The sequence below is a fragment of the Pinus tabuliformis genome, chromosome 9 (assembly GCF_031772625.1).
Source record: "Pinus tabuliformis cultivar Carrire ecotype Pingquan chromosome 9, CPIR1, whole genome shotgun sequence".
Taxonomy (NCBI): domain Eukaryota; kingdom Viridiplantae; phylum Streptophyta; class Pinopsida; order Pinales; family Pinaceae; genus Pinus; species Pinus tabuliformis.
The window spans coordinates 181,375,444-181,391,765 of record NC_142307.1 but is presented as its reverse complement, the minus strand read 5'-3'; the positions used below and the strand labels follow the sequence as shown (position 1 = coordinate 181,391,765).

General features: G+C 34.2%; 1 protein-coding gene and 1 pseudogene across 3 annotated transcripts in view; both read right to left on the bottom strand.

The window, feature by feature from the left end:
* LOC149147732 (uncharacterized) overlaps positions 1-4,702 on the bottom strand; it is an 85,181-nt gene extending 80,479 nt beyond the window's left edge. The window contains exons 1-2 of one of the 3 annotated variants that reach the window (XM_089439197.1): positions 3,981-4,702; positions 3,528-3,774 (exon numbers count right to left, since the gene is read on the bottom strand). In XM_089439197.1, the coding sequence (XP_089295323.1) occupies positions 4,021-4,662 (642 nt within the window). In that variant the 5' untranslated portion in view covers positions 4,663-4,702 and the 3' untranslated portion in view covers positions 3,528-3,774; positions 3,981-4,020. Of the gene's footprint in view, positions 1-3,527; positions 3,775-3,980 lie in introns of those variants that run through there. The other 2 variants (XM_089439196.1, XM_089439198.1) reach the window with 2 other exon arrangements.
* A 3,527-nt stretch (positions 4,703-8,229) lies between these two features.
* On the bottom strand, positions 8,230-8,377 carry LOC149147731 (U1 spliceosomal RNA; annotated as a pseudogene).
* Between the last annotated feature and the right edge of the window lie 7,945 nt (positions 8,378-16,322).

Genomic DNA, 16,322 nt, shown 5'->3' with positions numbered 1-16,322 from the left:
TTAGCCAGTGTATGCATTTTTGATGTGTTTGTAGAGGAAAACAAGCAATGTTTGGTTTCTATTGTATACTTTAGATATTGAATATTGAATTCACACACTTTGGGGTATAATTTTCTTTAAAATTAACGTTCACATGTGATATTATTCAGAGCCTCTTGTGATATTGGTCCTCCACACTTCTGTGTCTTTGTCATTTGGAATGAAAGGATACTAAACTAACATGAAAATGTAATGTAATTACTAACTTAATGGCTCCTCTTGCCATACTTATTTTGAAACATGGTTTTGTTATTTGAGAAAGTGATTGTGAATCATATAACATTTATTGAAACCATTTTTTTCAAAGGATTAATATTGGTTTTAATTTTCTGAGTGAAACTATTTATTGAAATGTTTAGTGTCCTTAGAGTTGCATAGTGAATTTGGATTTCAATTGGTAATGAGAATAGTTCTTTTTGGATGCTATTTATGAATGGTATTTTTCATTATTTAAGGAAAATCTTAAATAATAAACTATTAATGATATCTAAAGGGGTAGACTTTTATTTATGCGAGATGCCTTGGACTCTCACTTAGCTTAATATGTTGACATTTCTTTGTAACATTTGTTGATTCACCAACCATATTTTTGTTGCCTCTTCCATTTGAATGTTGGTTCATATCTTATGGTGAACACTTGTTAGATCCCTTTAGAAACAATTTCAATAGTGTGTTGTCATTTGATTTGTATTAACCTTCCGATGTGGGGCTAAGCCTAAGATGGTATCCATACATCCTCCAATACAATGAAGTATACTGGTTCAGACAAGTATGCAGTCGAAGGCTTGTATATTGTATTAATATCTTGAATAGGGTCGACATATCTTCTATATTTTTGCAAAAGGAGTTCAACAAGATGCAATGTTGGCCAGCCTGGGTGTTGAGCTAATTTTGAAACACTCTCTTCTTGGTAGTAGTCCATAGTATGAGATTTTGTGCTTTTTCTTGGGTTGTGATTATCTCCTCCAACCTCAAAATGATTCTCCAATCAACAAGTTGGAGATTAATAGTTAAAAAGCCAATTATCACATATGTTGCACTAAACACACTTGTCTTTGTGTATAAATATGCTATAAAATTGATGCCAATTTTCTCTGAACTTAAAAATTCAATAAAATTAAACCAAAGTAAAAATGAGGTACATGGATCTAAAAACCATCTAGGTTGAAATGTACATAAAAGTATTGTTAACTTCTAAAGCCTAATATAACCTATCAATCTAAATTCTTATTGCACCCGTGAGTACACACACATACACATGTTTCTAGGTTGAAATGTACAAAAAAATTACTATTACTTCTAAAACCTAAAACACAATTGATCATTTCAAAAAAACTAAATTCTTATTTCACATAATTAAAAAAACATACATATACTTCTTGAATGGATATTTTCACAGCTAGGCATAGTGTCGATAGCTCTTTTAGAATAAACTTTATGCACCTTTAGATCACATAAGGTATCACATCTAGCTTCATCTACGTTCTTCTTCCATATGCTACTTACTTAAAGGGTTTCTTTTGCATCTAATACAATTGCTAGTTAGATCATTTAAATTATATATATATATATATATATAGCATCTAATACAATTTCTAGTTAAATCATTTAAATTATATATATATATATATAACATAGACATTAAATGATGTATCTTATTTATCATTTTTGAAATTTATTGCAGAAAATTAACAAATACCACATAAATTTCATTTAAAAATTGAATGCTCTTTTGTTTCAAATATTATGAAATAATAAAAAATAAATTAATAAATCATTATATTATTTATATATTTAAATATAATGAAAATACAATATAAATATTATTATTTTTTAACAATTTTTTTTCCAATTTATAAAATTTAAAATTATATTATATGTTACACAAGTTAAAATATATATAATTGATTTCTTTATAGGGAATAAAAAAAGAAAGCCCATTGGAAATGATTTTTGGCATTGTAGGTTAAATTTAAATGTTATCAAGTAGTTAGTTACAAAGTGAGGGGAAGGGGCACTCAAATCGTCTAATGGGGTGGATGAAGAATTGTTGATGTATCGATTTATATTTTTCAAATTATAATTTGAAATAATGTGGGAGTTGAATTTCGAGTTGTATCGATGTATGTAAATTTCCGATCTTCAAATGAACCGTAATATGATTATTTCATGCCTTACCTTATTTAACCATATTATAAATAAAAGTAACTTTAGAAAATAGGAGTATTTTGTATTATTCAAATTGTAAAATAGATAAAAAAGACTTTTATTTATAACAATGGAAAAGGGTTAGAGTTAACTAAAAATAACTATAACAATTAAAACTCCTAAATGAACTTTTACAACTCACAATAATTGGCACATCAAGAAAATAAATATTAGATAATATAAATAATAACATTTGTTTAAGTGAAAAGTTGGAAGTAAACACAAAGCAAGACATTAAACACATTGAAAGACTTATGAGAAAATCCTAAATGAAGAAAGATGACACTCCTGAGGTAAACATGGAAGCTAAAACTGTAGACCTCAAAATGATCCATTAAATGGAAGCTAGACTCAATTAGGAAGGACTGAAAATTTGAAGATGAGAGCCAAGAAATACTCCGTTAAACAATGAAGTACAAACACTATAAAAAAAGACCAATTCTAACAATTACTTCATAAATTCTTGAGATACATGTTGTTAAAGAACCAAAATAAAGACTTCAAACATAAATTACCATCATCAACCAATAAAAATCAATGATAAATGTATACATTGAATATCAAAATATCAAAATATCAATAAAAAATATATTCATTAAATGTCAAAATAGAAAATATACCAAACTCATAAACTTAATTTAGAAAAAAACCAATTATATAGTACAATTTTCCCCCTTAATTTGTTATAATTACAAAAGATGATCCAAACATAGCACAAATCTCTTCAAAATTTTGTTAACACTATCAGCACAAACTCATTAAAAAACGGAATACCAATTAAAAACTAAATACCATCATTGTAATGGACAATAAGAAACAAGAAAACAACATCCAAATCCAATTTATTAGTTAACTAAACACAACAAAGAGAAAACAAATGAAAAAAACAATAATAAACTGTTACTAAAGGATAAAATGTCATGAATCCATCTTTGCCAATAATTATTTTTAAATGTTGAATAGATTTGTCGATTGAAATCTTTGAAAATAATGATAAATAAAAAAAATAAAAAAATAAATCCATTCTCATGACCTAATGGAGCAATGTGAAAATATTTGTATACATATTTGTATAAGATGCGTTTAGTTATGATTCAATTAAAAAACACTTTTAGCCTCCATAATAAACTCGGATCTGCCAATTATATGCCATCTGATAAACGTATTTTGGATATGATATGACAACAGATTGACGTAGACAAATGACATAAGCACTCGGTAAACATAACTGCTTTAAGGCTTTACCCCAGGATTGTTTTTAGGTTACTAAACAAACGAAATAGCACAACATTACTCGCCTTTATTATTATCATAATAATGTAACAGCTAGTACAATCATAGCAGAATTCAGAACATTCAGATCATCTGGTTGCTCTGTCTATCCATTAATTTTTCACTAAGCTAACTTATGCGTTACTACACATAAAAGAGCATTATCTTCAGCCTCTTCTCCTCCAGAAGTCTTCACTTTAAATAGCATACATCGGACCTGCAATATGTATGTTCTTTGTAAGTGGACTGGTTTTCCTGATAGAAAAGACCAATGCAAATGATGTACTTTACGGCAAATAAAGAGAACCCAAGAATGAGACAGATAAAGCATAACATTGATGACAAATTAGGTCCCTATTAAATATCATAAACAGATTTTTGAAGAATCTGATGGATCGTTTAAACAAGACAAACCAAAAAGTAAACTGCCGCTGGCATTTCATTTCCAGTAAGCTTCTTACCTTAATAGCCGAATATAATTCAGAAGTTGCATCATAGAAACTAATACGGAGGAGGAGGAGACTTGTAAGAGTAGTGATGTGCAGGTGGTGAGGGATAGACGGGTGCTTTGGGATGGGGAGGAGGCAAAGTAGGTACTGGTTTGGGGGTAGTAGGACTTACTACATGAGTTGGGGGAGGAGGAGGAGATTTGTATCCGTATGGTTTTTCTGGTGGGGTTGGAGCAGCTTTTGGTGGTTTGGTCACTGGAGAAGGTTTATGGTGTTCGTGGTGGGGAGGAAGAGGAGTTGGCCATGATTTTGGTGGTGAAGGAGGAGGAAGGGGCTTCTCAACTGGGGGAGGCTTAGCATATGGAGCAGGAGTTGGTTTTGGCGGAGAAATCTCCACCTTGGGAGGAGGTGGAGATTTGTACTTGTATGGAGGAGAAACTGGCACCGCCTTAGGAGGAGGTTTGCTATGCACGGGCGGTGGTTTCTCCACTACTGGGGGCTTGGGAACGGGTGTGGGTGCAGGGGGCGGCTTATAATGTACTGGAGATGGAATGTGAGATGGAGGGGGAGGTGATTTGTAAGGGTATGGTTTCGGAGGTGGGGATTTATAGTATGAGGCAACTGATGGATTTGCAGCACAAATGCTGCCAGCAATGAAAAGCAAGAATAGCTTGGAAATGAATTGAACGTCCATCTTTGCGGGAGAGAGGTACCGCGTAGGTATGAAATGATTTCATAGGTCTCGTATTTATAGGTGATCGAGAAGGGCTTCGAGAGAGTGGCGGTGGGAAATCGTAATGTTAATTTCGTTCCTTCAAAACCCGTGGGGTCATCTCACAGTTTAAAGTCAGATATCTCGGCATGATTAGATATCACTCATGGCCGCCCATTAGTAAATGACTGTGTATATAATAATAGCTACTTTAACAGCGTCGTGTTTTGTTTGGTTTTCGCATCGACAACAGGGCAGAGTTGAAAATTTCTGGTCTTTTAGTCTTAGTGATACTTGTAAACTATTTTGATTTTAATAATACTCCACAAGTTTCTTTTTGTTCGATTTTTACTGGGTGTTTTAGCAGTGAAGTAACTATGAGAGAACACATGAATTGCACTGCCAGTGAAATTAATCTTCGCAAGGAAGCCTAGATGAGACCAGCGGTTTATGCGCGGGAAGGTTTGAATCTCTGATATTCTGATAATCATTAATTTATTACATTTACATTTTGTTTATTTATTTGATAGAAATAATACAGTATTAATAAATAAAATGAAAAAATAGCGAACCAATTAATAACGTATTAGTTAATATTTAGTCCAAAAAAACCAAATATAACATAAACAACTTCCGATCAGGACAGAGACAATGGGTCATTTGAAGGCTCTTTTAGTGGGAAGCAAAGTATAGATTGTGGACATGTAAGTGGTGATCGTTTCTATTGCTTGTTGGGTGCAATGTATGTAGCCTGAAACTGTCAATTCTTCTTGGGAAGCAAACTGTCAATTCTACTTGACTGAAATTTCAATGTAATTACATTCGTTAGCAAATGGTAAATTGAGTTACTTAGTTACTTTAAATTTTGTAATTTATAGTTTGCTCGCTCTCGGGTCCCTTTGAGCTGCCTTAATCCGGTTTGAATGCTTGTGACATACAATTTTTTTACTTAAAGTTGTCAATAGATTATTATTGGAGCCTTGTATCACCTGAATGCTTTTCAAAAATAGATTGTCCACACTAAAGTTTAGTGGAGGACAGCTTTAAACTTTGTGCACGTATCAAATTTTATCAAGCTGCATATGGTGTGACCTAATAGAACCTTTGAATGATGTAATAGTTTATTAATTTATGTATTATAATTTTAAAATTAAATTTATTTAAAATTTAAATTAGTTATAATATAATTTTTTTTAATAATATTAATTTATTATTTAATATAATAATTAAAAAATTAAAATTATAAAACGAAAGTAGAAAATTCTATTTTATTTATTTAGTGTATTTATAAGCATTTAAATTATTAAATGATGTATTTTGTGGATCATTTCCTAGATTTATGGTGGGAAATCTAACCATTATTTATTATTAGAAGTTAGATATATTTTGAATTTAAATAAATTAAATATTTTATTATATCATTTATATATTTAAATCGAGTTTTTTATCTTGTTCTGTAGATTTATGGTGGAAAATCTAACGATTATTTATTATTAAAAGTTAGATATATTTTTTAATTTAAATAAATTAAATACTTTATTATATTATGTATATATTTAAATCTGGTTTTTTATCTTGTTCCGTATTAGTTAGTTTGAAACAGGTTAACTATATTTTCTCCAATATAATTAAACGAAATTTTTTAAAATCTAAAATTTTATTATAAAAAAATAAATAAAAATTTTACATTCCAATATAATTTATAATTTGAGCTGAAAAATCTTCTCAAAAATTAAAAAAATGTTTAATCGAAAATATAAAATTTTAGCTGAAAAATCTTCTCAAAAATTAAAAAAATGTTTAATCGAAAATATAAAATTTTAAAACAGAATACCTATTATAGAATGCACTCTATACATGAAAAAAGAGACCCCAGGAAATTTTATCGTTGTTTGTTGAATTTATATGGCCTCATGTGAGGGTAACGGCCACTCAAATCCTATCTTATCGGGTGGGTGAAGGATGCTGAAGTATCGGTTTACATTCTTCAAATTACAATTTGAAATTATTTCGAAGATGAATCGGTTCAATATTTGGTAAATACTCATAAATATAATATGACTACCTCCATTAATCGCCCGACTTTAGGAAAAAGGAGCATGTGCCATACAAATATGATCAAAGCTTATTAGTACTTTCATTAAATTCCCCTCACGTCACCGTCAAAGTGGAAATAGAGAGGATTAAGCTCAACAATTTTCATTAAATCCACCTCACCTCACGGTCAAAATGGAAATATAATCAAAGCTTATCGATTACTTGTATTACTTTCATTAAATTCCAAATTTAATCAAAGCTTATCGATTACTTTTTTTACTTTCATTAAATGCCCCTCACCTCACTTCACCGTCAAAGTAGAAATAGAGAGAATTAATAAAGAAAGTATATATCTATATGTGTTTTATTATTTCAAAAAATTGTATAACCCCCGTATAGTTCGTTTTATTATAAAAGGAAATGTTCGAAACTACACCTCTCGCTACGCTACAATGGTTAACCTCTCGCTTTATAATGCATTTAGCAGTGGTAAATCTCTAACTTTATAATGCATTTAGCAGTGGTTAATCTCTAGCTTTATAATTGAGAGCTTAACATCTTTTAGGTTTTAGGTTTTAGTCAAGGTAAATTATTAATTTATTTTTAGGTAAATGGTAATTTATTAATTATCATTATTATGAAAAGAGACAATTCCAGTTATCCCAACATTCCCGTGTTGATTGACGAAACATACAAATGCCTTATCAGCAATGATTCTTTAACTAGTTTGACTAGTTGGCAGCGTAACATTCAGTGTTAATATATTCATCATTAATCAAATTTTGAAGGGACGCTTTGATTCATTTAATGTTTTATAGCATATTATATATGTATAGGTTTATTGTTTGATTTATTTAATGATTTATAACATATTATATATTTGTTTCCATATTTATTTCCATGCTTTGATTAATTGACAACATATTATATATTTGTTTCCATATTTATTTCCATGCTTTGATTAATTGACAACGCAACATGTTACTGTTAATATACTTATCGTTCAAATTTATCTCAAATTAAAACTCTTGTATAAAAATGGTAACGCGTTGATCTAACCAATATTCGTATGCCTTATCCATAAATATTCCATTGATCATCCTTCATAGTTTGTTGTACTTTCGTTTTTCTTATTTCCTTTTTGTTTCTTTTCAAATTGAAAATTGCACCAAGAAAATTCGGATTTTCTGCATTCCAAGAACTTAAAGATAAACAAAAGTTGAATGCTACGTAATAGGTTCAAACACTTGCCAATCCAGTGGACTTACATCTCCGAAATGCCGTCTAGGTGCATTTGGCACATGCACAGCACTTCCTTTCTATTTTCAAACGACTTCTTTCTCTTTATGAGAGAGAGATCCAATTCATGTCAAACAATTGATAAAAGATTAGGGCGACGACGCCGTCATATATATAAGAAATAAATAGAAATTGGAACAACTTCTTTCTCTTTTAGAGAAAGATAGATCCAACATTCATCTCAAACAATTGATAAAAGATCAGGGCGACGACGCGAAGGCGAGCCTCCGCTGCCACAAATTTTGACGTTCACTTTCTTTAGTGAGAAATGCTAGGTAAACTCCGTCCCTAGTGCAATGGAGGTGGCATTCCTGGGCCATCGACCTTCTTGATCATCAATTGACCCTGCACAGGTAAGTATGTCATTATGTCATATATTTAAGAAAAAGATAGATCAACACTCATACCAAAGTATTGATAACAATGCTGTCATGTATCTAAGAAAATCGTGAAGGATGCCATATGAATAGAATATTATTTAATATACAAAATGAAAAGGTAGTATTGATAACAATGCTGTCATGTATGTAAGAAAATCGTGAAGCATGTAATATGAATAAAATATTATTTAAAATACAAAATGAAAAAGTAGCAAGTGAATTATTAGGTGAGTAGTTTTTAAGTATATTTTTGGGAGTTTTTGGTGGATTTATATTATTTAATATATAAAGTGTAAAAGTAGTAACTGAATTATTAAGGGCGTAGTTTTTAAGTATATTTTTTGGAGTTTTTGGTGGATTTATGGTTGAAATTAGGAGAAAACATTTTGTGGTCATGATTTGTGTATTTGAAAGGATTTTTTGACTGTATATGGATTCAGCACCCTCAAAAACCCAAGGACATTTGGATGGTGAAAAATTAATTTGTGATTTCAATGAATTAACTTGTAATTTAACAAATTAGACGGGAACACTTTACAAAAAATGGCACTTAAAGACTACTTAATTATGAAATGAGTGAATAGTGTTTGATATTTACTACTTCCATGTGGGAGTCTAAATTTACTAGATAGATGTCCTCTTATATTCCCAACTTATAAAATATGAGAATCCAGATTAATTTATTAATCAAATGCAATTACATATATACAAGAAGTGTTGTCTCAAGATAGGTACACTATCTTGGACACACAATCTGTTGGTTGAGAGATTATCTCAACCACACACCAATCTAGGAAATAGATCCTAACTACTAGGAACATACTCCTTTACTTAGTAAGAATCACAACTGAGACAAGTAGGAATTAGATATTCCAACACTCCCCCTTAATGAGTACTTGTCTCCATATCAATCTGTAAAATCTAGTTGTGGTCAAATATACCAAAAAGAATATGTTGATGTCCATATAAAGAAGCAACCATCCACCGAATGCATGGGTACTAACCACTGCAATCGCTAGTCTTGTAATATGTCCTTCGCATACATGGTTCTTCCAACCATTATAACTGCACAACTATACTTGTACTTGTAAATCCCCCTCCAATATAATCATGGGTTTTATCGGATTACCCGTAACCATGATTTGGGTTTTATCAGATCACCCTCAATCATGCCACCCAAGGCTCTCAGCCACCAAGGCTAAACACAGCCACCAAGGCTCACCACAACCGCTCTGCGCCACAAATCTGCCACTAAGGCACTCCAGCCACTATGGGCTACAAACTTGCCACTAGGGCACTCCAGCCACTAAGGCTCACCAAAGACCCGACTCAACCAGGCGGAGTGTTTTCTTAGCTAACCCTAAACCATGCCAACATGAATCTCTGTCCCACTTCACTCTTACATGTGGTTTCTGGCTTACCGCAAACCGACACTGCAAATAGAAAGTGGTTTTTAGATTGCCACGAACTGTATGTTGGATATTTTTCAAATGGGAAAATACCAAAAACCAAACAAACAAACACCACAGAGGCAATGCTCTCTTTCTACCTTTCCACAGGATCTTTTTGCACAGGGAAGCTTTTAATAAAAATTCTCAGAACAGAGTTTTACACAACCATAAAAAAATTTCTATTGATTAAAATATAAAGCCTGATACAAACTTCATCATCTTTCACTCAGAGGGATTTACCAAAAATACATTCAGCCAACTCTGATACATATTCATCATCTTTGCTGAGAGGGATTCACCAAAATTACTTTCACCCATCAAAAAAAAACTATGTCTCCACCTGAGAATTCACTGTGCTGGGTTTACTGCAGTAAAACCCTTTTTCACTTTGTTGGTGTAAAATTATTGTTACACATACTGATGTAAAACAAACTTTTACATATGCAATAAACTTTTACATTACATTCACAATTTCAAAAATACCTCTGCGCCTCTTTTCTTTTGCATTTCAATACAAATCCAATAAAAAAAAAACTTACTTAAAACTCATGCACTCCACCATTTTTCTTTATGCACTGTTGTGCATTAATACATGGTTTTTTTTCGCTCCTCCTTCCTTTTTACGATGGCCAACACAAAAAAAAATTCTATGCTACTCCCTGCTCTTTCATGGTGTTGCACACTTACACATTGCACTGTTGTGCATTTATCCTTGACCTTTTTTTTGTTGCTGCTTCCTGTTCTTTTACATATATGCACTGCTATATAACCTTGACATTCTCTGCTGCGTTTTTACAATTTTCCCGTGTGCAACAATACAACCACAACACACTACCAGTTTCATTTGATATGTTTTTTTTATTATTTTATAATGGTCAACGCTTCTTTTAAAAAATATGACACATATAATGTATGCCCATACCGCCGTGTAGTTGAAAATTAATGTTCTGCCAAAACTTATGAACCATAATAAATTCCATTTAAATCATTTTGCAGACAGGAGTGGCGGTCAAACAAGGAAAACCAAACACACCACGCAAACCATTGATTTGCCGCAGGCCGTATGCAGCTTTGGAGATCGACGGCGGAGGTAGATGGAGAAAATCGGACGGTTGACAAGAATATCGGAAGCCAGTTTGCTACCGAACTTTAATGCCCGAGAAAGTGACTTCTGCTTACGTATGCTGAGAGCCACGCGTCTGCACAAAATTTTCTCGGGCCCTTGTGTACGGAAACCACTCTCTGCAGGAAGGCGGTCCGAGATCGATAGGTGGTTTTGGAGGAGCGGTTTCAAGCGCTGTACGAGCCTGCTGAGTCGGCTGCCCACGTCTGCCTGCACGGTGTCTGCAGCCTGCAGTTGGAATTAACATTCCAACACTCCCCTTTAATTTCAACTGCTGGGCATTCTGTCATACCCAAACACTTCCTCACATAGAGGGATTCACCAACACTGCTGTTACAAAGACATCTTCCTCTTGACGAAGGGATTTACCAAACTATGCTAAAGAGCATCTTCCTCTTAACTGAGGGATTCACCAATAACTATGCTGAAAAGCATCATCCTCTTGATAGAGGGATTCTCCAAGAACTTCACTTCCTCTCACGGAGGGATTACTGCCAAACACTGCCTTAGATGCAGTTTCAAAACAATAAAAATTCATTGCACTGTTGTGCATACTCATTACATTGTTCTTTTATGCTGCTGCATATTCTCTGCTGCACTGTTGTGCCATCTTCTTTGCTGCGTCTACCCCACACTGCTGTGTCTGCTCCACGCTACTGCGTCTACACCTGCACTGCTCTTACATTTCTTTACAAACTCTGCATTGCTGTGCATTCTTCAAAGACATAATACTCTGTTTTTTCTGGAACAATTACTCTGTCCCACCTTACAAATTTACACTGCTGTGTGTAAACATTTCTTACATTCACTTCTGTTGCATATGTTGCATTTCAATTCAATGAACAACACATTCATTACACATACATTTACGGCTGTAAAGAAAAAAATCTTTTACCTCTGTTGTTGTCCATTACCTTTCATTTCTTCAACAAAAACTTCATGCTGCTGCATTTTCTTATTTGCATTGCTGTGTAAAAACACATTTCTTCATTCTCTCTTAGTTCTGGTTTCATTTTCTTCGCACTACTGTGCTTCTCCTTCTTGCCATCACGTTGCTGCCTTTTCTTATGCACTGTTGTCCATACCCATAACCATAAACTTTGTCATCCCCGGGTTTTTATTCGCTGCTGCGTTGCCTCTGCAATTTGCACTGTGGCTGCTTTTTGTTTCATCATACTGTTGTGTGCCCATACACTAACTCTTTACTCTCCATTACTTGCACATAGAGAGAAATCATCCTCACGCTGTTTTGCACTGCATTCTCCACACAACAAAAAAAATTAACACGGGCTGTTGCCTTTTCTTTTTACACCCTTGCTTCACACAATCTTAGTCTTCATTCATTTTTTTTTATTTACACAATGCACTGTTGTGCAATTCCTTTCATTTTTCTGCTGCCACACACATTATCATTCACCCATGTGCATTAAAAATCTGTTGTCCCTATTTTTCTTTATGCATTTCTTTGCATGTTGCATTGCATATGAAGAAAAACATTATATTTTTTTTGCTGTGTATTGTACTCACTCTGCTGTGAGTATGTTCTCTCACATTACATAGAAGGAAACTACCTTCCATTGCTATGCATTTCAATGCATGTGCTCCATAACAAAAAATTCAAAACTGTTGTTTTATGTTCTATCTTCCCACTGCTGTGAGGGTATCCATGCTTTGCATACTTTTCTTCTCTGCTTCTATGGCAGATTTAACTTCATATCTTTCCCTTATGAAAAGGTCTTCATCAAAGAGTGACTGTTAATACAGTTCAGCAAAAAAAAAATTCAAGCTCCCCTTTAATGTGTGCTTGTCTTCTTTTGGCAGACTCTTCTCAAAACAAATTTAGATCCACTGGGGAGTTCAAGGAGCTTTCAGGTTGCATTTCCTTCCTTCTCCATACTTGTGTAACTTTCTTCTTTTGCATGGGTCTAGCTTGTGTAAGAGCCCATGTTAAGTTACAGTCACGTGCCATATGCCCAATGTTATGACACTTGAAGCATTCAACTTTATTCATGAATAAGAATTCATGATTTCTTCTTGTGAAATTATTTCTTGGAGATTGTCGGGGACCACAACATCTATCTCCATGAAATGCTCTACAGTCTTTTGCCATATGACCAAAGTTTGAGCAAGCATAAAAATAACCATAAAATGAACTTTGGTACCTGGGAGATGGAGGTTTTCTTGATGCACTTCTGAAGCCTTGCTGCCTTGAGATCCTTTGATGATAACCATTGCTTCTTGCCTCTTTGACATCATCTACATTTCTTCTTGGAGCTGGTTTTCTTCTTGGAGCAGGATTTCCTCTATTGCAGCCTTCATTTTTCTCCTTGCCTTTGCTGGAAATAGGAGCATCACCATCTCTTTCTGGCTTCTTCACATCTCCTTTGCTTAAAGCATCCTCATCCTTGTTTGAGGGTTCACATACATACCCAAGTCTTGATTTATCAAATGGAGATCTATGATAGCTGAGCATGTCATCCAAGGCTTGAGAGCTCTTCATGATTTTGTTCATCCCTTCAACCTTCTTCCTAAGGAGGAAAATCTCTTCTTCTAACTGTTCACATACATTATTTTTCTTTGCAAGTTGTTCCTCAGTTTCTTCCTTGCTACGAGTAGCTTCAGCTGCTACTATTTTGAAGAAGATAATATCAGTCTTCATTTTGGAGATTTCTTCATCTTTTGCTTGACTGCTCTTCATTTTCTTTTCAGCTCCTTGTGCCTGCTTCCTGGCTTCTTGTAGTTCGGACTTAAGGGAAGAGACTTCTACCTTGTACTGTCCAATCTCTTCTACAAGCTTGTTCACTCTCTTGTGCCTTTGTTCAAGTTGACTTGACAAGGCGTCTTCCTGCTTCTTTGCTTCATTCAGCTGATTTGCCATGGATATGACTTCTTCATGATGTTTCCTCTTGCATTGATCAAGCTCCTTCTTAAGCTTGGCAAGCTCTTCATCCCTTTCTCTTACTTGAAGCTTTATGAGGTCAAGCTTCTCATTCTCAGCTTCTATGATGGGTTCATAAGTTTCTTCTTGATTCATTGTCATGGTCAGTGCTCCCTTTGCATGAAGGTCATGCAGTCGGTCCCATATATCCCTTGCTGATGTGTATTTTCCTAGATTCTTCTTCACAGAATCAGGCAGTCCATCCAAGATAGTCTTTGCTGCTTGTGCATCATACTCCATGGATTCTTTATCCCTCTTGCTATCATCAATCACTGATTCCCAGATCTCAATCCCTTCAGACTGTAAGAAAGCCCTCATTTTTATTCCCCATATATCGAAGTTCCCATCGAACCTTGGAGCCTCAAATACAATGCTTTCAAATAGATTGTTTTCTATTTTAATAGAAGAGGGAGACACAACCTTAGGGGATTTGGACACTTTCTTCTTTGACCTTGCCATTCTTAACTATACTCCAAAATACTTGACTGTGTTTTTAAAATGCTGACTATTTCTTCAACAATAACTCAAAAACTTGAGAAATACCTGAATCCCTTTGGCTGAAACTTCACACTGCTGGAGAAGCTTTACTGCTGCAACAACTCCTTCCTTCAGCTTCTTTGACACTTCAAAGAGCCTGAACCTGCTCTGTCACCATCAAAGAGCCTGAACCAGCTCTGATACCACTGTTGGATATTTTTCATGGGAAAATACCAAAAACCAAACAAACAAACACCACAGAGGCAATGCTCTGTTTCTACCTTTCCACAGGATCTTTTTTCACAGGGAAGCTTTTAATAAAAATTCTCAGAACAGAGTTTTACACAGCCATAAAAACATTTCTATTGATTAAAATATAAAGCCTGATACAAACTTCATCCTCTTTCACTCAGAGGGATTTACCAAAAATACATTCAGCCAACTCTGATACATATTCATCCTCTTTGTTGAGAGGGATTCACCAAAATTACTTTCACCCATCAAAAACAAAACTATGTCTCCACCTGAGAATTCACTGTGCTGGGTTTACTGCAGTAAAACCCTTTTTCACTTTGCTGGTGTAAAATTATTGTTACACATACTGATGTAAAACAAACTTTTACATATGCAATAAACTTTTACATTACATTCACAATTTCAAAAATACCTCTGCGCTCTTTTCTTTTGCATTTCAATACAAATCCAATACAAAAAAAACTTACTTAAAACTCATGCACTCCACCATTTTTCTTTATGCACTGCTGTGCATTAATACATGGTTTTTTTTCGCTCCTCCTTCCTTTTTACGATGGCCAACACAAAAAAAATTCTATGCTGCTCCCTGCTCTTTCATGGTGTTGCACACTTACACATTGCACTGTTGTGCATTTATCCTTGACCTTTTTTTTGCTGCTGCTTCCTGTTCTTTTACATATATGCACTGCTATATAACCTTGACATTCGCTGCTGCGTTTTTACAATTTTCTCGTGTGCAACAATACAACCACAACACACTACCAGTTTCATTTGATATTATTTTATTTTATTTTATAATGGTCAACGCTTCTTTTAAAAAATATGACACATATAATGTATGCCCATACCGCCGTGTAGTTGAAAATTAATGTTCTGCCAAAACTTACGAACCATAATAAATTCCATTTAAATCATTTTGCAGACAGGAGTGGCGGTCAAACAGGGAAAACCCAACACGCCACGCAAACCATTGATTTGCCGCAGGCCGTATGCAGCTTCGGAGATCGACGACGGAGGTAGATGGAGAAAATCGGACGGTTGACAAGAATATCGGAAGCCAGTTTGCTGCCGAACTTTAACGCACGAGAAAGTGACTTCTACTTACGTATGCTGAGAGCCACGCGTCTGCACAAAATTTTCTCGGGCCCTTGTGTACGGAAACCACTCTCTGCAGGAAGGCGGTCCGAGATCGATAGGTGGTTTTGGAGGAGCGGTTTCAAGCGTTGTACGAGCCTGCTGAGTCGGCTGCCCACGTCTGCCTGCACGGTGTCTACAGCATGCAGTTGGAATTAACATTCAAACACTATATGGCGATACACATGCCTCACAAGATTTACAACACAACTCCAACTCTTGGAGTTACCAGGTACATACTTTACAATGACCATTACAAAACATCCTAGACTTGCTTACTAATGTATGTGACATATACTATGAGTCTGCTTTATTTCAACACACAATATTTTACCTTGTTTGTCCATCTATTCTTTCATCGACCAACTCCTTCTAAAATCATACTTAGTACTTTAATCTAACTAACTTTAATTGGCAATTGGAGTGATCAATTCTAACCAATTGCATTTACATATTGAGTTGATCAAGCTCAACATGTTTCACTTACAAAACTCAAAATTCAAAACTCAAAATATGTTTCACTTACAAAACTCAAAATTTAAGAACAC